General features: G+C 39.2%; 1 protein-coding gene across 2 annotated transcripts in view; it reads left to right on the top strand.

Moving 5' to 3' along the window:
• Window positions 1-352: 352 nt before the first annotated feature.
• The window catches only part of LOC126272968 (2',5'-phosphodiesterase 12-like), a 173,997-nt gene continuing 149,487 nt past the window's right edge, over window positions 353-24,862 (top strand). The window contains exon 1 of one of the 2 annotated variants that reach the window (XM_049976299.1): window positions 353-1,912. In XM_049976299.1, coding sequence (XP_049832256.1) covers window positions 1,206-1,912 — 707 coding nt within the window. In that variant the 5' untranslated portion in view covers window positions 353-1,205. The remainder of the gene's footprint in view (window positions 1,913-24,862) is intronic. The other variant, XR_007549289.1, reaches the window with a different exon arrangement.

Below are 24,862 nucleotides of genomic sequence, written 5' to 3' on the forward strand. Positions count from 1 at the left end.
TTTAATAGCTTTTTGAGGAACTAAACAACCCCATAACTTCTTTTGTTCAAATGTCAGGATCCCCAGTTGTTCTGCTTTTAAGTCGCTATAGATATTCTTCCACAGTTTCCATTTATGCCTACAGTTTTCATAAATGTTTGGCTTATTCTTCTTCGTTTTTTTACTTCTTAACTTACGGTATCGTATTCTTTACAAATATATAATCGGAGACCATTTATGTAGTATTCGACGGTCAGGGTGACTGATCTCGAATTTTTGTTTAAATCTTCAGAAGGGGCTCTCCAGACGACTTTCTTCTCCGTCTGTTATCATCTATAAACTTATGCGTGCACACTTTGGGCCAACGGCCCTGTCGTAGTGGTAACACCGATTATCGTCGGATCACCTAAGTTAAGCGTTGTTGGGTTGGGCTAGCAGTTGGATGGATGACCGTTCGGTCTGCCGAGCGCTGTTAGCAAACGGGGTGCACTCAAGCCCTTACGAGACAAACTGGGGAGTTACTTGATTGAGAAGCGCCAGCTCCGATCTCGTAAATTGAAATACAGCCAGTTGAGAGGCGTGCTATGATCTGAGGACGACACGGCGGCTGGCCGGTACCATTGAGCCATGGCCTATTCGGGCAGGGTTTAGTGCTTCCTAGCAGACATTACTGCCCATAATTCGCAACACAACAGAACCACAACACACAGACACACGCTCCTCAGCTGCCTGTCGCCTGCTAAAAAAGGGCAAGGAATCTCACCGAAGGCGGTAGCAATGCACCTGTACGCACGGGCTCCATTTCCATGCACAAAAGCGCATGCGTAGATGCGCTGTTGGGAACTTACGCGCATGCGCAAAGGTGAACACAGCTAAAAAGGCATAGATCTGTACTGAGATACAGTTCTATGTAGTTAGCATTCTCTTCATTCTGAGTGAAGTTACGCTCATAAATGTATGAAATTATCAATAACTGCGACACGAACTGCAAAGTAACAATTTGTTCGTCGTCGTTGCCATGGTAACGCGGAACTTCAATATAGATAGAGTGACATATAGTATTGCGTGTTTTTATTATGTTGTGTCAGATCGTTGAATTCTTACGAGAACACCTGTGCGTGATACTGATGAAAGTGATGCGAATGAAACATGAATATAATTTGGTAACATTTTATCTCAGATCTAAACCGAAAATCGTTTCATAAGGTAATAAACTTTAACTCGAAATGACAGACAACGAAAACCCGAATGTATTTTTCAGCCGTATTAAGGAGGACAAATACCTGCTTGTGTGTTTCCAGTTCCAGAGTGAGTCATTTAAGATAGACGATTATTGCAGTGTTGTTGCAAAATTGACTGCAACCGCCGATTATTTGTTGAATAAAATTGTCATTTGTATCACCAACAAAGTAAAGGAGTTAAAAGACGCAGGAGACGCACTAGGAGATGTAGACGTTGAATCCATATCTGCTAAATTCTATAGTAACGATTGTCCAGTATCCGCTGATTGTTTGTGTATGGACTTGCCGTTTTGGGTGGGCGACGAAATGCATTTGCGTATTGGCAGTGTTCGATATAATATCGTGTTGAATGGCCCATGCGTAGACGAAATAATCCTTCCAAGAGTCATAATAGTTGGTTTTCCGATTTCCCCATTTACTTTTAAGACTTCATATACGAATGTGGGCGATTGCGACTTTCTGTGGTACAGGAAAAAACAGGGTGACTTCGAATTAATAGGAAATGGTTATTCCTATACACCTACGACCGAAGATGTTGGATGTATTCTGAAGCTCATCTGTATTCCTGGAAACGGCGATCTGAAAGGACCAAAGGTGGAAACAGTGTCGAAGAAATGTGTGAAAGAAGGTCCAAAAAAGTTTCCATTCGAAGACCGTCATATATTCACACAAACAGGGGCAGCTCCTGGAAGGTATGTATTTTGCATCACTCGCCACAGTAAAATTAGGGGCTATCATAGATATATCAAAAGATATCCTGGCAGCTGTACAAGACAGGCCGATCTACAGTGTTGGGTACCTATCACTGGAATGGGGTAGTGTGATACTGGACCCACCCCGCTCCCCTGATATCTAGGTTATGGTAACAGACTGACATGTATCGAGCTGAAGTCCTAAATTAGGTTGAAAGGTGACCCACTCTAGTTGTTTAATACATTCAGCTGTTGTTTAGTTCAATTATTTTTTGTGTAATGCAGTGTTGATGCATGCTACGCCCCACTGTAGTTTATAAGCAATGTTTATTTTGTCTCCTCCTCAAGTATTTCATCTTTCTTCTACACTTGTGAAAAGTGGTGATAAAACTTACTATATGGAGATGGATTGAAGACTAAGGTGGAACAGTCAAAATGTTTGACTTTGCATGGTGTTAATGAGAATTTAAATTAGAAGATATATTCTTGAGCTCATGAAACAACTCAGTTTAGTTATTTTATTTATTTATTTTTTTTAACCGGAAGAGGTGTCAGTGTTGAAGCCATTTGAGTAGTTTTGGGAAAAGGGTACACCCAATTCCTTTCTTCATCTTTGTCCATTCCAAGCTTGCACCCAGTCTCAAGTGCCCCTTCTTGTCCTCAGCACATTAAACCTCAATCCTCCTCCTTTCAGCCATTTGTTCACCTCTTGTCATTTCCAGTTTTGTGTTCTTCTTCTTCTTCCTGTTCCTCTTTTGTATTTAGGAAAAGATGTGGAGGAAGAAAGCCCTCTGTAGCAATTATTGAAATACCTTACACACTAAAAGCTCATTGTTTCTCAGACTTATTGTGGAAAGCTTTCTACATACTAAATTTTAGGTGAGAGTAAGGATGATTTGGCACTTCCTGTGGATGATAAGGTAATCTGCCACCATGGTGTATGTTATGTATGTTGTTAAGTTAAACTTACATTATCTATTTGGTTGGATGGTGTCTGGTCATTTTGATGTAGGTTTCCTTTAATGAGTGAAATTATGGGATGATTCCTTCAGCAATGCCATGGCCAACCAACTGTCCTATCCTTGTAAAAACATGTTTATATGTTCTGTGTGTGTCTATGTATTTAAGCAGCTTACCTTTCAATGTATTATAATGACAAAGCCTTTATCATTAGTCATATGATCCCTGGTTCACCTCTTTGTGAAGCTATTTTCATCATGTAGAAGACTGCCTCCCCAGCCAGTTTTTTGCACTATTTTTATATAACCATAAAATAATTTCAGCTCAAAAGCTTCTGTATGCCTATAGATTCTTCAGACAGTCATTCAGAAAATTTGATTATTGTTCTGGAAATTAAGACAAATTAGCAGTGTTCAGTTAGGCAGTCTAGTTCAAATTGCACTTGTCACATGCTCCATATGTAAATGCAAATGAAAAAAAAAAAAAAAAACAGTAACTGTTACAGTGAGCCACACCATCTTCCATGCACTTTACAGTGGTTCACAGAGTATAGATGTAGATACTTGACTCTTACTTCGTAAATTTGATCTACACCTACAGGATACTCTGCAAATCACATTTCAGTGCCTGGCAGTGGCTTCATCAAACCACCTTCGCAATTCACTATTATCTCAATCTTGTATAGCGTGTGGAAAGAACAGACACCTATATCTTTCTGTTCGAGCTCTGATTTCCCTTATTTTATCATGGTGATAGTTTTTCCCTATGTAGGTAAGTGTCAAGAAAATATTTTTGCATTCGGAGGAGAAAGTTGGTGATTGGAATTTCGTGAGAAGATCCCGTTGCAACGAAAAACGCCTTTCTTTTAATGATGTCCAGCCCAAAATCTGTATCATTGAGACTCTTTCCCATATTTCATGATAATACAAAACATGCTGCCCTTCTTCGAGCTTTTTCGATGTACTCCATCAGTCTTGTATGCTAAGGATCCCACACCGCTCAGCAGTATACTAAAAGAGGATGGACAAACATAGTGTAGGCAGTCTCCTTAGTAGATCTGTTACATTTTCTAAGTGTCCTGTCAATAAAACACATTCTTTGGTTAGCTTTCCCCACAAAATTTTCTATGCGTTCCTTCCAATTTAAGTTGTTCGTAATTGTAATTCCTAGGTATTTAGTTGAATTTATGGCATTTAGATTTGACTGATTTATCATGTAACCAGAGTTTAACGAATTCCTTTTAGCACTCATGTAGATGACCTCACACTCGGTCTTCAGTCCAGAGACTGGTTTGATGCAGTTCTCCATGTTACTCTATCCTGTGCAAGATTCTTCATCTCCGAGTAACTATTGTAACCTACATCCTTCTGAATCTGCCTAATGAATTCATCTATGATTTTTACGCTCCATGCTTCCCTCCAATACTAAATTGGTGATGTCCTGATGCCTCAGAACATGTCCTACCAACCGATCCCTTCTTCTAGTCAAGTTGTGCCATAAATTCCTCTTCTCCCCAATTCTATTCAGTACCTCCTCATTAGCTATGTGATCTACCCATCTAATCATCAGCATTCTCCTGTAGCACCACATTTCGAAAGCTTCTATTCTCTTCTTGTCTAAACTATTTATCATCCAAGTTTCCCTTCCATACATGGCTACACTCCATACAAATACTTTACAGAAAAGACTTCCTGACACTTAAATCTACACTCGTAGCTAACAAATGGCTCTGAGAACTATGGAATTTAACTTCTGAGGTCATCAGTCCCCTAGAACGTAGAACTACTTGGACCTAACTAACCTAAGGACCTCACACACATCCATGCCCGAGGCAGGATTTGAACCTGCGACTGTAGCGGTAGCGCGGTTCCAGATTGTAGCGCCTAGAACTGCTCGGCCATCCCGGCCGGCTCAAAGTTAACAAATTTCTCATTTTCAGAAACACTTTCCTTGCCATTGCCACTCTGCATTTTATATCCTTTCTACTTTGATTATCGTCAGTTATTTTGCTCCCCAAATAGCAAAACTCATCTACTGTTAAGTGTCTCATTTCCTAATCTAATACCCTTAGCATCATCTGATTTAATTCAACTGCTTTCCATTACCCTCATTATGCTTTTGTTGAAGTTCATCTTACATCCTCCTTTCAGGACAGTGTCCATTCTGTTCAACTGCTCTTCCAGGTCCTTTGCTGTCTCTGACAGAATTGCAATGTCATTGGTAAACCTCAAAGTTTTCATTTGTTCTCCATTAATTTTAATTCTTGCTCTTAATTTTTCTTTTGTTTCCTTTACTGCTTGCTCTGTATACAGATTGAATAACATACAACCCTGTATCACTCGCTTCTCAACCACTGGTTTCTGAACAAATTGTATATAAATAGCCCTTTGCTCTCTGTATTTTACACCTGCCACCTTCAGAATTTAAAAGAGAGCATTCCAGTCAACATCATCAAAAGCTTTCTCTAAGTGTACAAATGCTGGAAATGTATGTTTGAGTTCCTACCTTCAAAAGGTAAGTCGTAGGGAAATATTGCCTCACTTGTTCCAACATTTCTACGGAATCCAAATTGATCTTCCCCGAGGTTGGCTTCTACCAGTCATTCCATTCGTCTGTGAAGAATTCATGTTAGTATTTTGCTGCCGTGACTTATTAAACACATAGTTCGGTAATTTTCATACCTGTCAACACCTGCTTTCTTTGTGACTGGAAGTATTATGTTCTTCTTGAAGTCTGAGAGTATTTTGCCTGTCTCTTACATCTTGCTCACCAGATGAAAGAGTTTTGTCATGGCTGGCTCTTCCAAAGCTATCAGTAGTTGTAATTGAACGTTGTCTACTCCCGGGACCATGTTTCTATGTAGGTCTTTCAGTGCTTTGTCAAATTCCCTCCTTTCGTCTTCATCTCCGTCCTTTTCCATTTCGATAATACTTCCCTCAAGTACATCACCCTCGTATAGACCCTCTAACCCTCTATATACTCCTTCCACCGACTTGCGTGTTGAATTTTTCCTGTAAGCTGTATCTATCATACCCCTAGTAATATATGCCTCTACATCCTTACATTTGTCCTCTACCTGTCCCTGCTTCATTTACTGCATTTTTATATTTTCTCCTTTTATCAATTAAATTCAATCTCTCTTCTGTTACCCAAGGACTTCTACTAGCCCTTGCCTTTTTACCTGCTTGATCCTCTGTTGCCTTCACTATTTCCTCTCTCAAAGCTACCCACTTTTCTTTTACTGTAGTTCTTTCTTCTTTTCTTGTCAATCGTTCCCTGACGCCCTCTCTGAAGCACTCTACAACCTCTGGTTCTTTTAGTTTATCCAGGTCCCATCTCCTTAAATTCCTATGTTTTTTTGCAGTTTCTCCAGTTTTAATCTACAGTTCGTAACCAATAAATTGTGGCCAGTGTTTACATCTGCCCCTGGAAATGTCTTACAGTTTTTAACGTGGTTTCTAAATCTTTTTCTTACGATTATATAATCTATCTGAAACCTTCCAGTGTCTCCAGGTCTCTTCCATGTCTGCAACCTTCTTTCGTGATTGTTAAACCAAGTGTCAGCTATGAATAAGTTATGCTGTGTGTAAAATTCTATCAGCCAGCTTCCTCTGTCATTCCTTACCTCCATTCCATATTCACGTACTATGTTAGCTTCTCCTCTTTTTCCTGCTATTAAATTTTCACAAGCTGTGACATTTTTTTGTCATCAGACCACCACTTTCTGTGTATAGCGACGATCCTCAGATCTGCAGCAAAATATGGGAAAACATAAATACACTAGCAGATTGTCACAGGTTAAATAGACCATAATGAAAAGTATTTGACAATGTGATGCATTCTTCATTCATCATTATGTATCTCATTAATCTATTCGTTATTAAATACTGCTGGTTAAGTATTAACAATGTAATATATTGTGAATATTATGTCTGCTGTGATTGCTGTAACAAAAATAAGGCATCTTAAATCCTACTGCTGAACTCCTGAAGAGAGCTATAGAGCTAACATAATCAGACAGAACTTTCATATGCTTTCCATCTAGTACATTCTTCAGCAGCCTAAACTGTAATGAGGAACAGTGTCAAACAGTATTGCTACCACTCACTCTGTGTGTGCATCCCCGTGTGTTTGTGGTTTTAACTACTTTATTACTGTATACACATACATTAGTAATGTTGATTTACCATTCAATGAACACGCTGTTATCCATTAAAAACCTTACATGGGAGCTATAATTTTCCATTAAGAGAATTTCTATAGGCTTGTTTATACAGTACCAGTATTTCTTTTAACATTTAACTATCTATATTTCTTGTGAAGACATTGAAATGGCTGTACCATATGGAATATATTCACATTTGTTTGCACGGATTATAAACAACAAAAATATTAATCTGTGAAGAATGAGTTACATATTTTTGCCTGTTTTCATTTAGTAATTAAACATGAATCTTGTAGTCCACTTGTCACTAACACAAGAATAACTCATAACTGTTGAACACAATTAGTTGTTGGATTGGAGGATATTCACAGTGACAAATGTGCTTTGTCTGCTTTAAAATTAATAAAGCAAAATAACAAAGCACAACTGGAGGATGAAGAATAACTCGTGTTAGATGTCTGCTTGTGTCTGTGTATGTGCGGATGGATATGTGTGTGTGTGCGAGTGTACACCTGTCCTTTTTTCCCCCTAAGGGAAGTCTTTCCGCTCCCGGGATTGGAATGACTCCTTACCCTCTCCCTTAAAACCCACATCCTTTCGTCTTTCCCTCTCCTTCCCTCTTTCCTGAAGAAGCAAGCATCGGTTGCGAAAGCTAGTAATTCTGTGTGTGTGTTTGTGTGTTTTGTTCATCGTGCCTGTCTGCTGGTGCTTTCCCGCTTGGTAAGTCTTGGAATCTTTGTTTTTAAATTATATATAAGAAACTTCCACATGGGAAAAATATATTAAAAACAAAGATTTCAAGACTTACTAAGCGGGAAAGCGCCGGTAGACAAGCACAATAAAATAACACACAAACACACACACAAAATTTCTAGCTTTCGCAACCAACGGTTGCTTCTTCAGGAAAGAGGGAAGGAGAGGGAAAGACGAAAGGATGTGGGTTTTAAGGGAGAGGGTAAGGAGTCATTCCAATCCCGGGAGCGGAAAGACTTACCTTAGGGGGAAAAAAGGATAGGTATATACTCGCGCGCACACACACACACATCGCACACATACACACACACACACACACACACACACACACATATCATCCATCCATATATATACAGACACAAGCAGACATATTTTAAGGCAAAGAGTTTGGGCAGAGATGTCAGTCGAGGCGGAAGTGCAGAGGCAAAGATGATGTTGAATGACAGGTGAGGTATGAGTGGCGGCAACTTGAAATTAGCGGAGATTGAGGCCTGGTGGATAATGAGAAGAGAGGATATATTGAAGGGCAAGTTCCCATCTCCAGAGTTCGAATAGGTTGGTGTTGGTGGGAAGTATCCAGATAACCCGGACGGTGTAACACTGTGCCAAGATGTGCTGGCCGTGCACCAAGGCATGTTTAGCCACAGGGTGATCCTCATTACCAACAAACACTGTCTGCCTGTGTCCATTCATGCGAATGGACAGTTTGTTGCTGGTCATTCCCACATAGAAAGCGCCACAGTGTATGTAGATCAGTTGGTAAATCACGTGGGTGCTTTCACACGTGGCTCTGCCTTTGATCATGTACACCTTCCGGGTTACAGGACTGGAGTAGGTGGTGGTGGGAGGGTGCATAGGACAGGTTTTACACCGGGGGCGGTTACAAGGGTAGGAGCCAATATATATATATATATATATTTGTACCATTTAAGTATGAAGGGGCATACCTGTTCTACAAAAACATATCCTAATGTCCTGCAGCCATATTGGCATTGCAAAAGTTAAACAGACACAGAAAATTAGCACCAGCACCATCAAATATCTATAAATAACAGCATATGCTATAGTCATAACCCACTGAAGATAGCAAAATAAGTGCTGAAACATGTCTGGGTGTAACAAAACAGAAAAAAGGTGCCTTGCATAAGGCAGAATTCCTCATATAGAGCTTTGTTATATATGTCATTATTTATAATATTGGCACTTGAGCATATGTCAGTTACCATCTCTTAACTCTTCCTCATTTTAACTATCTAACTTCTGTCGTGTTTTATTTAATTACTTTTTATTACTGTAATGCCTCTTATAGCTTACAAACCCATTACAGACTTTACCAGTTGTATCCTCATTTATTTTAATTTGTCCATTTAAGTATTGAAGAATGTGTGTATGCCTACAGTAGTGACATCTGGTTCACTTGCAACACAAACATCTTTTGGCTACTGTATGGAATTTGTTTTGAACAGTAGTGCTGATCACAAGATGATTATTGCATATGCTGTTATTTATATATATCTGATGATGCTGATGCTAATTTTGTGTTTAATATTTGACGATGCCACGATGCAGTACATTAGGACATGTTTTTATAGAACAGGTACGCCTCTTCATACTTAAAGGGCACAAATATACATATATGTCAATGCACTTTTAATTTTTTTTTCTTTTAAAGCTGTAGACAATCTGCTAGCGTAGTTATGTTTTCCCATATTTTACTGCAGATTTGAAGATGGCCATTATAAGTCGAAACCGGTAGTCTGATGACAAAAAAATTGTGACCACAGACATAAAGTAAAGGAAATTTATTATTATATTTTCATCACCCTTCACTATCTGAATAATTTCTTTCATTGCATCATTCATTTCTTCGATCTCTTTATCAGCTAGTTGGCATATAAACTTTTACTACTTTGGTAGGTGTGGGCTTCATGTCTATCTTGGCTACTACAATGTGTTCACTCTGGTGTTTATCGTAGCTTTCCTGTGCTCCTATTTTTTAAATTCATTATTAAATGAATGAATGGTAAGTTTATATGTATGTAAAAGGCTTAGTAATGAGTTTATTCATCTCAGGGAACTACACCAGTTATTTTTTGTAGGACTTACTGCACTGTTTCAATCACTTATTATTTCTTTAACTGTTGGAAAGTATTTGTATAATTTGAAAAAATGGCAAATAGCACTATGCTCCAAAGGCTCATGGTAATCTGTAGGGAAGAGCATACTGCCTCTGACGGAATGCTGGTGTTAACTTCGAAGAGCATACTGCCTCTGGCAGAATGCTGGTGTTAACTTCTGTTGTGCTAAAAGAGAACCATTTTTGTACTTGGGGAACTGATACTTAAAGACAATTTAATAAAAAATTTCTAACACATAGTCCAGTCAAATTGCAGAAATACCTTGCAAAAGGTGGGGTAAAAGAGTTTATTTTTTCAACTCGTTCATATGGTTGGAAATATTAGAAAACCGAGTTTTGCCAACAAAATTTCACTTGGAAAAACTTTCTGCAGTCAAAAAACTTGAAAAATTTTGGCTTTTTTCCGTTTTTTCAAAATATCTCTGTTTTATTTGCTCCTATTGCTTTTAAAAAAGAGCAGAAGATACTCTACAAATTTGATTCTTGCCATTTTTTGTACTCCCAATATCTAAGGCGCTACAGCACCTCAAAAAATACCAATTTTTCAAATTTTGACCATAGTGGCAAGATACCTTATTTTTGAACACTCTTCTTTCAGTTTCTGTTGTGTAGTATAAATACATTATACATCATGTTATATGTTGGAATTTACCACCTCACTTTCAAGTATTCAATTTCTCTGTATGCAACATGAGGATTGCTGGGCACCCGAAAATTGTGATTATTACATCACTACTTGGAAGTTCACTATGGGCCACCTCAGCCCTGGTATTTGTAAAACTATAAATGTAAAAATACACCATTAAGAGACACAGACACATACACACGCACACGCAAAATAAATTGTCTCAGGAAACTGAATTATTATTAGCTGCAATAGACAACCTAATTAGGTAGGTAATTATTCTTGTGTATAAAAGCCACACAGTTGACACTAAAAATAAGTAGCTTTATTACAATTAAAATGCATTGTCAGTTACTAAAAATGTTGACAGTTCTGGGTGTGTAATACTTGTAATATCGCACATTAGCGCACTCGAAACAGATATGAGCATCACTTCCAACGTTTTGATGGGCCAGGTTCCTCAGTGTCACCAGAAATACCTTGAGTTACGGATTCAGGGCCTGTACCTAGAGTTGATCCCAGATTGACCTCTTCTTTAAACAACGAGTCAGCCTCAGCAAGTTCGTTGATTTCGTGAGCGGTTTCCTCAACATCCTCCATAACATCTTCTTCCCTGTCTTCATATAAAAGTTTTTGCACTCTTTCACAGTTGACCCCAATACATTTCTTGCAAATTGAAGAACATTTCAAACCCGCTTTTCTGCAGGAGCACGCTCCGCCACAGTTCAGCTTGCATGAGCATGAAACAATGTGACGAAGTGCTTCAGGTGCTGGATCTTGGCTCATTATAACGGGTATTGGACCATGGTCACTGTGATTCCAGCCCCATTTCTCAGGAGGTTTCCAGTTTCCCATCCAACTTTGGACTTGTTGGTAAGTCTGCAACGAATGATGTTGTGCAGCATCTAGTGTAGGTGACAACCGTGTAAGATTCAGTTTGATTTTTCTGGCAGACTTGGCGCGAATAGCTGGTATCGCAAATGGTCTAGTGTGTGGGAACTGCTGACACCTCCACTATACAATGCGATAGTAACCTGTTTTGTTGCTGTTATTATTTCTTCATGGGTATCATGTGGTTTATTGAACGTGCAAAGCGCTGAGGTTAGGTGTTCATTTTTTGCAACAATATTGCAGCACTTAATTTTTCCTTGACCAAAAAAAAGTGGATGTTGTATCACATCCGCTAAAGGTGTGAGTGAACAGAATATAGTCATTGTCAAACTTGTAAGATGTGGTGGAAAACCACGTGTCTTATGCATTTCCTCTTCCTGGCTTTAAGAAAAAGTTTTCAATGCCTTGCCCCAAACCGGTCATGAGCACAAGCAGGTCAACATCTTCTCCTACAATGACAACACTTCCAAAATCTTTAGTTCTTGAAATGACAGATGTTACAATCATAACGTCAGCATCTTCTTGTGGCTGGTGCACTTCAACGCTACACTTCAGAAATTCTTTTTTAAGAAGTGTGATAAACGCATCTTGTTTCGTTCGTTGTACAAGAACTTGTCCTGAGGGACTTTGTTCACCGTCTCTGATTCAACCACAACGTCAACCGAAGAATGTTTTTTGGACGTACGAATCCTCTCAGCACTCTTTGTGCTACATTTGTCTCCCTCACATGGATACCCATCAAATACAATAGCAAATTGAGATCCAAATTGACGTTGCAGGTAAGAAACATAGCTTTGGGCTATTGACATGAAGCAAGCATTTCGAGTCCAAGTCACTTTGTGGATAAGGTACCCTCCATCAAAATTTCGTTTGGCATATGGCAGTCTTAACTGCTTGGTTAAAAAGTCATCAGAATTCCCTTTTGCACATAAGATGCATTTCTATTTGAACTTGAACTGACCTTTTCCCTGCGACCGACGTAGCACGCTTGTTGGTTTCTGAGGATGTCGAAGGCTAGCTGCTATCATTCTCTCATTAATGTACTTCTTGTAGCATCATCACTTCACTGAGCGTTTTCAAAAAAACGGGTGTGAGCAGACTCCCTGCGTTTAGCACTACAATTGATAAGTGTGCTCAGTCCTTTCTTTTTCACATTGCATCCACCACTCATCACAGTTTTTCCGCAAATGAAACACAAATTCATGTCAGACATACTCATTTTCAGCACCACAACATATTCTGAATGGAAGCGACTCCAAACTATAGGACCCTTATTGTTGTGTGCTAATAGCTGTCAGCGCACTGTGAACAATCACTAGAGATAATTGCCTTCCGCCCGCCAAAGAATAAATACACTTTTGTCCGCTAAAGAACAATTCCTACATGCTTCTTCTTATAACTGATCATTAACGTCAATCAACTGTAGAAAATATGCGGCACCTGCTTGCAATCGTATTACATATTGTAACACAAATAAACTTCACGCAATCCGACGTGAATGTGTTCGTAGTTACTGAATATGATGCTGTTTGTCCTGGCCCTGCAGCAGAGTGAGATGATAAATTCCAATGAATAACATGATGAGTAATATGTTTATACCACACAAATAGAAACTGAAATAACAGTGTTAAAAATTAGGTAATTTGCCACTTTGGCCGAAATTTGAAAAATTGATATTTTTTGGCACACTGTAGCGCCTTAGATATTGGGAGTAGAAAAAAATGGTAAAAATCAAATTTGTAGAGAATTTTGTGCTCTTTAAAAAAGAAACTAGATGTCAAAGCGATAGGAGCAAATGAAATTGAGATATTTTGAAAAAACTGAAAAATGTCCGAAATTTTCGAAGTTTTTTGACTGCAGAAAGTTTTCCCAAGAGAAATTTTGTTGGCAAAACTTGGCTTTCTGACATTTCCAACAATATGAACGAGTTAAAAAAATAAAATCTTCTTCCCCGCCTTTTGCACGGTACAGGCTTTTCTTCTGACAGTTTCACTGGACTAACAGTCACTCTTCTATAAACTGCCTTTTTATGTCCAGCTGCTTCAAAAGTTTCTCTGTTGCAGACATATGTACATCACATAGCTGCAGCTGACATTTAGCCAAAAAAAAGAAAAAGGTGCTGCAGAAGAATCATAAATTTAGCCAATTGAAAATGGGGATAGATGTCAAAATTATGTCAGGTCTGAATAAAGTAATATGTTCATAAAATAATGGTTATTGGAAGTTTAATTGAATCTTGGAGTTTGACACAATGCGTAAGATTATAATCTGCCAGTGTCACAGTAAGTGTTCATGTTTAATCATCTCAAGTTGTTTACAACTGAACCATAGTAGGCCTTATATCATTCACTGACACATCTCACTTTTATGACTGGGGAAACAGTGACCATTTAATTTCATTTATTTAGGTTCTTCAGTTGGAATTCTGCATTGTGTGCAGGAAGGTTTGCTGTGGCCTTGACATCCCTCAGGACATCCAACTCTATCAAACAACACCAAGCCAAAAGACTGCTTGCATAACGGCCAGAGGTGGACCAATGTAATATTGACTTCCTCAGTTTCTGAAGCTCTTTCTCCTGAATAAATCATCCAACATTTTGAAATTATGATCATTTGTTTGTCTGTACAAAGCACATCTGCCAATTTCTGTCCCATTTGGATACTTCCTTTGTGGTGCATTGTCCCCTTCTCCTTCTTCGAGCGTAAAACAAGCTGGACACAAAATATGCCTATGCTCAATGTTTACTTGTTATTCTGTGCTGAATATTGTCCTGCAGATATAGTTAGCAGGTCATATTGGCAGGATGTTGGTGAAATACTGTACCATGGAGGAGTTTTGGGACATAGTGATACACTGGCTGCCCCAAAGGTGTGCAGCTGCTGGCACATTCCGAGCTGATACCTGTCCCCCATGTTACACTGACGTGTGGCAAAACTCCTGCTATAACACATTGACATAGCGTTTCGTAAATCAGCTATGTGTACTATCACCAACAGACAGCAGAACAATCATGTGTAGGACTCTACAAATAGCTGGATTGGTGACCCACCAAGAAGCAAAGAATTAAGTGATGGAGGTCAGCAGACCTGGGTCAGGTCAGACAGCCTCTACTAGTCAGCAGCTGGGCACACCCCTCAGAGCTAAAGGTTCAACACTTCTGGACTGCCCACAGAATCAGGCAGGTAGTACGAGCCATTACCAGTGGCCGTGCTAAGTATACTGCCTCTGCTTTGTGATCACAATGTATGCACTAACTGACAGTTACTGCAATGCTGTGTCAAGCAGCATACATTTCCTTCAGGCAAGACTACCTACTCTACACTGGATACGAAAACAGCAGACTACGCTACTGGAAAAAGATATGCACCTATATGTACTGCAGCTGGATGTCGCAATGAAGAGTTTTCCTGTAACATACAGTTGTAATGGCCCATTACAACTGGTGACGGTTAGTTGGTTGGTTGGTTGGTTAGTTAGTTAGTTAGTTAGTTACATATTCCATAGATCATTTGAGTGATTATGCTATAACTGTAACAGTTGAAGGCCAAAAAGTTGTGAAAGTGAAGAGGTACATGACTTGCAGTAGGGCCTATTAAAGAAACTTTTGCAGTTTATAAGAGCAACTATACAACTTTACACATTGGAAGATCAAACTTTTATGCACTATGACCTAAGTGGGTAGTTCCACACCCACCTAGAGATGCCTGTTTATATGTGTACTGCACAAATTTTGAACTTTGTGTGGTAACTTTGAAGAACTTAGTGGGGCACGACATATTACACCTTGATCAGGTTACCTTCCATTCAGAAGGCTGTTGCATGCAGCCACTGTTATATTGACATGTAAATAATAGATTTCAACTATCAGTCGTCCTTTTTAAATTTTGTTGGCATTGTTTCGCATTTACAAGGAAAATCGGCTGTAAGGGAGAAAGAGGTTAGCATCCTCTATATCTGTTGCGGAATAGCCAAATTGTAATAACCATGCATCTGACTGACGTTTGGCGCCATCTATGAACTATTTAGTAAATTTGATGAACAATATATCTATTATGTTTTAATAAAGGAAGATATAATATAAAAAGACATAGCACATAACTCTGCAGAAATTACATATGTGACATGGGAGGAAAATATTTCATTGATGAACTTGGTAAATGGTCAGTGAAGGTAGTGACACACCAGCAGCTGAAGAAATCGCAACAACAACACATTGTAGAAGTGAAAGGGTGTGTACAGGCTGAAGAACTATGTTTAGTGCTTCACTGTAATTTGGCTGAGAACTGGTTTGTAATTCTCCTACAAGAAGAACAAGGGTATCATTGAAGTAATGCCCAAGTTTAAGTTTTTTACCGGAATGACATATTTTCAAAACAAGACCACAAGTGTTGCAGTTATAAGTGATGACACAGGACATGACTCAACACATGCTTTACTAGCAATACACGAAATTCTTCATCTGCGAACAAGGCCAGAGAAGATCATCATTATTTCTGATGGTGCTCCTAGTCATTTTAAAAATCATATCCAGCTGTTTGAATTGAGTAAGTCGTTTGTGCCAACTGACAGGGTATCCAGTGCTACTGGTCACGGGAAGGGGCCTTGTGATGGTGTAGGAGGACTGCTGAAGCACCATGATACAAAACATAATCTTTCCAGACCAAATACTGCTTCAATTCAGAATGCTGAGTATATTATGAGAGTCGTGAAATCTTACACATCCACAGCCCTTATTCTTTTGTCCAAAGAGAAAATTGAAGAATTCCGTGAGCAGAAAAAAAAGAATGGTCCAAACAAATTACTCCTGTGAAAGGAATTCAGAAGACACATTTTTGCACTCAGAGTGATGGGCAAACTCATATTGCACACACTTTAAAGAGCAAGACAGAAGAAATTTAGTTTGTTTGGCCAACATCTCAGAAACAGCAGGATAATATTCAGATTCACAACCTGAGAAGGGAGATGTTTGTGGTGTGTGTGTGTGTGTATGACTGTGACTGGTGGATTGCAGAGATTATAGACACCAGTTATGAGTTAAATGAAATTGTAGTGAACTTTATGCTACCACATGGACCAACTTCTGTATATAAGTTTCCAGGACAACAGTAACACAATCAGTGCTCACTTCCTGTTCACAATGTTTTGAAGATTGTAAGTGCCCCAGTTCAACAAGAAGGCATCACTCTATATCAAAGGAAAAACTGAAGCTGTGGAACACATTTTTAGTTCATTGACTGGCTAATTTCAGTACAAAACAGAGTGCACAGAAGTTGTACAAATTGAAACCTTTAAGTCTTTGGACCTTTCACATGCATTTTGAAACCATTTAAAATGCTTGAATAATGAGTCTCCTACTCATCTTTCAAAACTAAAATATGTTAAATAAGGCTAGGTTTTAATTTTTATGAGCCTGTTATGTGATAATGTGGTAACAAAACAGGTTCTATGTATGGCAGAAATTTAAATTGTTTATAAAAGATGTTCCGCCTAAAAGTGGTAGCTATCCTTTTCAGGGAATGTAGAACTGTATGGTATAACCAACAGAAAAAAAAATCAAAATTTTATGAATGGGCATTTTTGAAAAAAAAATCCATAATTTAAAAAGGTCAGAATGCTATAGTATAATTACTTTGACAGATAAGTCCAAATGGGGGAATTCTTTGTAACCATAAAGCAATTATATTTCTTCAAAATGGAATGCGCAGTGTCATGTCATCTTTGAAGGGCTGTATCTTGGAGCAGCATTTTTTTTAGAGAAAAAAAAATACATGTTCCTTACTTAGTCCTTCTTTTTAACATATGCTAAATTCAATAACATCTGAGACTATGAAGGTAAGATTTTTTCCTAGCCTGCCTGAATTGATATGGACTATGCCTATTGTTATTATTACTGTCAGTATTACTATTACTGGCTACCAGTAGAAGTTCATTAATGGTATAGAAGAAGTTGTCCAGGAGAAATGGTTTTATATTAGGGGTAGCAGAGCAGGTCTTAAATATGTCAGATATTGTATGTTGTTGGGCTACTGATTACAAATTTTTGTTGCTGCATATTGAACCCTTTTTGAGCCACTGATAGCCTTAAAAATGGATAATAAAGGTCATTGTAGGTATGTACATCATGTTCTTCTCAAATTGTGATAGATTAGTTACGATGAATTTCATTAGTGAATGTATTTGTATTGAATTGGTACTGTTAAAATGCCTAGCTGCTTGAAGAGGTACCTGCATGATGTCTGTGAGTAAATACCACATATTTATCCTACTGCTCACTTTTATGCAATCAGTACTTTCTTTCTGAGTGATGATGCACCCCAGACAATTATTCTGTATGACAATACTGGAAATATGCAAAATATGTCAGGAGGTTGATACATTTGTTTCGAAGATTAGCAACTGAACAGAGAGCAAAAGTAGCTGAACTTAATTGTTTGAGAAGCTCAGTAAGCTGCTTCTTCCAGTTCAAGTTTTCATCAATTATGTACACCCAAAAGTTTGGAGAATTTTACCTTATTTACTGATTTCTGCTCGTGTGCTACATCAGATTTTGGTATGAATCTTTTTGTTGTGTAGAACTGAATGTAGTGTATTTTCAGAATTTAAGGAGAGTCCATTTTCAGAAAACCTTCAGTAAACCATTTAATAATTCTTTGGAAAAGGGCATGTACCAACTCTTTTGTTGCTTTCTCTCTATGAGATTTATTGTAATACTAGCATCATCTGCAAAAAGTACCAGTTTTCAAGTGGAAAGTCATTTGCATGTATAAATAATAGGAATGGACCCAAAATTGAACCCTTTGTGATCCCCTCCCCCCCCCCCCCCAAGTCAGTAAAATTTTCTATCTTTCAAATGGTTCAAATGGCTCTGAGCACTATGGGACTTAACATCTGAGGTCATCAGTCCCCTAGAACTTAGAGCTACTGAAACGTAACTAACCGAAGGACATCACACACATTCATGCCCTAGGCAGGATTCAAACCTGCGACTGTAGCGGTCGCGTGTTTCCAGATTGAAGTGCCTAGAACCACTCGGCCACAACGGCCAGCTTCTACCTTTCCGATACTGTCTGAGAAATTCAGTAAAACTCTTCATGTTCTATTTGTTAAGTATGATTGATACCAGCTGGGTGTAATAAAATCAGTTCCACACAGTTTGAGTTTTTCTTAGAGAGCGTCATGATCTACACAATTAAATGGCTTGGATAGATCACGCAAAATACCAACATGTGATATACTATTATTTAAAGCTTGTACTGTTTTATGAGTGACTGTAAAAATAGCATTCACAGTCAAGCAACCCTTCTGGAATCAAGACGTGATATGGTAAGTAAATTATTTCCACTACCCAACTGTCCTACTACTCTCGAGTACATTACTTTTTCGACAGAAGTGGAATGGCGCAAATGGAGACAGTTTGTAGCCTTCTGAGATCATTATAAACGGTGCTAGAAAGCTTAGCAGATGCAGGTACCTTTACAGTCGGGGTGTTGGATGCAGGTGGTAGGTGAAGCCAGAGGCAGCACTTGCAGCTGTTGGCAGGTAAATGGCAGTGTGTGCATACTGTATCTTCTCATGGGTACGTAGTTTCTTATGTTCCTGTTTTGTATCTGTCCGCTTTCCTTGTGCTGATATGCTGCAAGCGCTTACAATGAGAATAGTTATGATTGTAGTTACAGGAAATTATCCGAGGAATGAACCCATGAAACTTGATATTTGCACTCGGTGGAACATACCAGGTCATATATCTTATACCAAGTTCCATGATGTGGTGTGCTGAATGTGTGCACAAAAAGGGCATTGCGCTGGGCAGTGTAGTGAAAGTGCTTGGCTAAAACGAGGTAAGCCTTGGGTTGCAAAGAAATGTAGATGAATTTGGACTAAATCTGGGAAAGATGAAGTTGTTATACAAAATATAGGTCAGAGTCCTCCAGGGATCCACTCTAGCAGTCAGAGGGGGCTTCAAAAAGTAAGTTACTCATTATTATGGCAGCCAAGTAAATTACTGGATGCTGCACTTCAAAATGACACAGATATGTGACACTGTTTCCCCCGTGTCTCTGTCTTCAACTACAAAAATCCACTCCTTGATCAAATAACTATTCAAGAAGTGCTCTGTGAATGTCCTCAGTGTTGGAAAATCCTCCTCCCTCCCCCATGTTCTTTCAGCTTGATGTCTGGACATCAGACATTATAAGCTGTGGCTGATGTTGATGTCAGAGGCATTCCTTCCCATTCAACATTATCTGTGTCTGCAGTCTTGATGAAATTGTTGGCACCATTTCACTTCAGCGGAATACAACGTTGAATTTGGTCCATATGCTGCTAGAACTATACAGTGACTCTATGTGCAGTTTAGATGCATTGCTCAAAGATTGGTACTCTCTCACATATCTTAACTTTGAAGTACTTACTCTGTACTGCAGTAGAACTCTGTGTAGGAAGCCTGAAATGTGCACTCTACTGTGGTGGGGTGGATTATGTGGACCCTCCATGGACCCTCCTTAATTGCCAGGGTGTCCATCTCTTAATGCAGGATGGTGTGTGCAGCACAATGGGTTCTGTTACACCAGTAACTCAGCAGTCATAGAATTGAGCTCAGTCAAAAAATATATTCTGCATTTAATTAGACACTTGTATCGTGGTTGAAGGCATTGGCTTCAAGGCATCTGTTGATCCCCAGGCAGCAGTGTGTACCTCAGCACAGGAACAAGACAGCTTACTTGGCCCTGACAGTGCGTGACTGCCAGCCTGGAGTGCCAGCTCAGCAAAGTGATGGTGTCAGTATGCTGCCTTGCTGATCCAGGAATGATGTTGGGCATTAGCCAAGCAGCATGTGGATGTGTGCTAGATTGCCGGCTGCTCTGGCAGTCAGCCAGTTGGGTGGAATACTTGAAGGTGCCCAAAGACTAGATGGAGTTGCCCTGGAGGTGACTCCAGTAGTGGCTAGAACAGTCAGATCCAGCAATGGCTCGCACATCGGAAGCTAATGGATGAAGTGGCTAGGTGTAAACATAGCTGTTAGCCTATGTGAGACCATCAGCTGGTGTCACGGATGTCTCGGAATTGGTAGTAGTTGAAGACGAGATACTGCTAGGTCTGAGGAGCAAGTATTTATATTAGCTCTGCCCAACTTTATTATGAGTGGGCCCTGCCTTCAGTCATGTCAGGGACCAAGGCGGTGCAGTGTCAGGCTGCAGCATGAGATAATTTAGCTCACCGCTGTGGCTGACTAGGTCTTGCATCATGCTGCTTCAGCAATATTCTGCCCCTGACAGCAGAATTTCACAGGAAGGTACCTTGCCTGCCTCAACACAAGTTGTGAAGCCTGCACAGAGCGGAGTAGCTGCAACCTTCCTCCTTCCATTAGAAAAGATTCTGTCCAGAAAATACCAGACTACTAAATCGGAAATCACAGAAAATAACATAGTACTGCTTGCATTAACTTATACTCTTATTTAAAACTCCCACACTTGGTGTCTTTTATCCTGTGTCTTTTATCCTTAATACACTCTGCCACTCTGTCTATATAGGCTGGTACATTCTGTGCTACTAATGTCTTACTGACTCAGTCAATATGCGATGCACATATAGTTCGGCAGTGTGAGGGCTCTCCACCATAGATAGTCATACACTGCTCAGATGAGGACCAGGATTAAGATGATAACTAAAGATGAAATTCTGGTCACTGTGATCCTTAGCCCATGGTCTCAGGGTAGTGTTTTCGATGAATAGTCAAAATATCCTTGGTCCCCAATTCGAATCTAGCCACTGCTTAAATTTTGAATGAAATTCATCAGCAGTGGTGACCGAAGACTTCTGGCATAAGAAGTCACCTTCATTTTGCCCAAGACCTTATCAAAGAGGGAGGGGAGAATGGACAGAGGTCCAGGGCACTATCTTGCCCTTGGGGTGAGAAATTGTCCATAAAAGGTGGAGGAATCGGAAATGAAATTGGAAATGATTAATGAAATGGAGATGCAGCGAAGGTAATGGAAACCGTTGCATTAAAGATATAATTTGTATCTGCAGGACATGCGGACTGTAATTGGCAAAAGATTTTGGATTATTCCCCCATTCAGATCTCTGAGAGCGGACTGCCAAGAGGGAGGTGACTATGAGAAAAAGACGGAATAACCAATGACTCTTGAGTTATAGAGCGTGAAATGTCAGAAATTTGAGCATGGTAGAGAAGCTAGAAAATCTGAAAAGGAGCATGCAAAATCTGTCTAGATATAATGGGGCTTTAAAGTGACATGGAAAGAAGATAAGGATTTCTGGTCAGATGGATTCGAATAATGTCAACAGCAGCAGAAAAACTGCTATAACGGGAGTAGGATTTGTTATGAATGGGAAGGTAAGGCAGAGAAGAGTTACTGTGAACAGTTACGTGATGGGGTTGCTCTGTCAGATTCGACAGCAATTGTTCAGGTACTGTGCCAGTACCATAAGCAGAAGGTGGAGAGATAGATAAGACATATGAGGATATTGAATGAGTGACTCAGTATGTGAAGGGAGATGAAAATATGATAACCAGAATTTCCATTTGGATTAATTGTGGTCTGACAGAGATTTCAAAATCAGATATTGGATTGTAAGTCGTACCCAGGAGCAAATACAGACTCAGATCACAATTAGTTATGATGAAGAGTAGGCTGAAGTTAAAGAGAATTACATGGAATAATCAGTATGGAAGGAAATGCAATACTAAATTACTAAAGGAATAAATAGATACATTTGAAGTTAGCTAAAGATGTGGATACTGCAGCAAGAAATATCACAGTAGGTAGTTCTGTTGAAGAGGAGCTAAAGATGTGGATACTGCAGTAAGTACAGTAAGTAGTTCAATTGAAGAGGAGTGGATGTCTCCAAAAAGTGCAATCACAGGTGTTGGAAATGCAAACATGGGTACTAGGGAGGTAACTGCTGAGAAACTTTGGATGACAAATGAAATACGTCAGTTGATTGACCAAACAAGGAAGTACAAAAACTTTCAGGCAAAGACAGGAATACAGCACTATAAATCAATTAGGAATTAAATAAATAGGAAGTTCAGGGAAGCCAAGGCAAGATGACTGCAGGAAAAATGTGAATTCAAAACAGAAATGATTGTCAGAAGGACTGACTTAGCATGTACAGAAATCAAAACAATTTTCATGTAGTATAGCAAAGTGCAATGAGAATTACACTGTTAAATTCAGAAGAGAGAGTGGATAGGTGGAAAGAGTAAATTGAAAGCCTCTACCAGGCGGAGGAATTGCCTGATGATGCAATAGAAGAAGAAATTGGAATTGATATGGAAGAGAGAGGGGATCCAGTATTAGTCAGAATTTATGAGTCTTTGGAACACTTAAGCTTAAATAAGGAAGAAGTGATAGATACAATTCCGTCAGAATTCATTTGCTCCTTGGGGCAAGTGGCATCCAATTATTCAAATTGATGTGTAGAACCTGTGAGGCTCACAAGATGTGTAGAATCTATGATACTTGTAACATACCATCAGATATCTGGTAAACTATCATCCATTCAGTTCAGAAGCTAGCATGAGTAGCCAAGTTTGGGAACTGTTGGACAATCAGCTTAATAACTTGTGCATCGAAGTTGCTGACAAGAATAATGTACATTAGAATGGAAAAGAAAATTGAGGAACAGTTGCATGATGATCAGTTTGGTGTCCAGAAAGATAAATTTACCAGAGAGGCAATCCTAATGTTGTGCTTGATAATGGAAGCAAGACTGAAGAAAAATCAAAACACGTTCATACGAATTGTTAATTTGGAAAATGCGTTTGTCAGTGTAAAATGGTGCAAAATTATGAGAAAAATAGAAGTACGCTATAGGCAAAGACCAAGTAATGTACAGTATGTACAAGAATCAAGAGGGGATAGTAAGATTGGAAGACCTAGAACAAACTGCATATATTAAAAGGGGGGTAAGAAAGGAATGCAGTTTTTTGTGCCTATTGTTCAGTCAATATGTTGAAGAAGCAATGACACTGGGCTTAAAATTCATGGTGACAGGATATCAGTGATAAGATTCACTGATGATATTGCTATCTCAGTGAACGTGAAGAAGAATTAAAAGGACTGTTGAATGTAATAAAGAATCTTATGAGTACAGATTACAGATTGAGAAGAAAGGTGAAAGAAATGAGAGTAGGAGAAAGCTAACATCAAAATTGGTGATCACAAAGTAGACAAGGTTGAGGAATTTGGCTACTTTGATAGCAAAATAATCAATGACAGACAAATCAAGAAGGGCATAAAAAGCAGACTGGCACAGGCAAAGAGGGCATTCCTGGTCAAAAGAAGTCTGCTAGTAGCAAACATAGGCCTTAATGTCAGGAGCACAGATTATATGATAGTGAATTGTGGACGGTAGGAAAACCTGGACTGAAGAAAATTGAATTATTTGAGGTGTGGCGCTACAGAAGAATGTTGAAAATTAGGTAGACTGTTAAAGTAAGGAATAAGAAGGTTTTCCTCAGAATTGGCAAAGAAAGGAACATATGAAAAACACTGACAAGAAGAACGGACAGGATGATATGACATGTTAAGACCAGGGAATGACTTCCATGGTTCTAGAGGAAGCTGTAGAGAATAAAACCTGTAGAGGAGACAGATTTTGATATAGGCTATGCAACAAATAACTGTGGATGTAGTGTGAAAGTGCTACTCTGAAGTGAGGAATTTGTGGCTGGCTGCATCAAACCAGTCAGAAGACTGATGATTCAAAAAAAGGTCCTGTGCTGTTATCTGCAGTGATACTGCTGAATACGCTGGTACATCAGTTCTATGCTAATGTGACACTTCTTTGTGGCTATAAGCTTGTCAAGAGAACTGAGTAAGGTGTAATTTAAGGTATTACTCAGGAAGATCAAGCTCAAGTTCCTATTGGGTAGTGCTTCAAAAAGATTATTTGGCAAATACAATAATGGATATGTTAGGTCTGGAGCCATAGCCTTTGTTATTGATGCCAGAAACCAAAACATCAGTCCTGAGATGTTGAACTTTGTACCATTCAGTAGTATCCCACTTTGCAGCAGTTCTGTTTCCTTTGAACATCCCTGCTAATAGCAAGTGGTGATAATGAAAACTGGGGCATATACTGAGTATTCACAGTGAGGTCTTGCCTTCTGCAAGAGAAGGATGTGTTGCGAGGATGTCCTGTGAGCACCCTTCTGGATCTGTCTCCCGCTAGAAACAACTTTATCTCACACATCCCTGTCACAGTTGGGACTGCCATGGAAGGGCATACTTTAATGTGAACTCTCAGAAATCGCTGTAGCTAGACTGCTGATAACAACTCGTGGCTTTTTCACGTCTAGTGTGCTGAGCAAAATTTCCTTCTTAGTAATATGAATGAATTTACCCAAAGCCCCTCCCCCTCCCCATTTTACAGGATACAAGTAAAGCGCTTGG

The sequence above is a fragment of the Schistocerca gregaria genome, chromosome 5, assembly GCF_023897955.1.
Source record: "Schistocerca gregaria isolate iqSchGreg1 chromosome 5, iqSchGreg1.2, whole genome shotgun sequence".
In the NCBI taxonomy this organism is placed as follows: domain Eukaryota; kingdom Metazoa; phylum Arthropoda; class Insecta; order Orthoptera; family Acrididae; genus Schistocerca; species Schistocerca gregaria.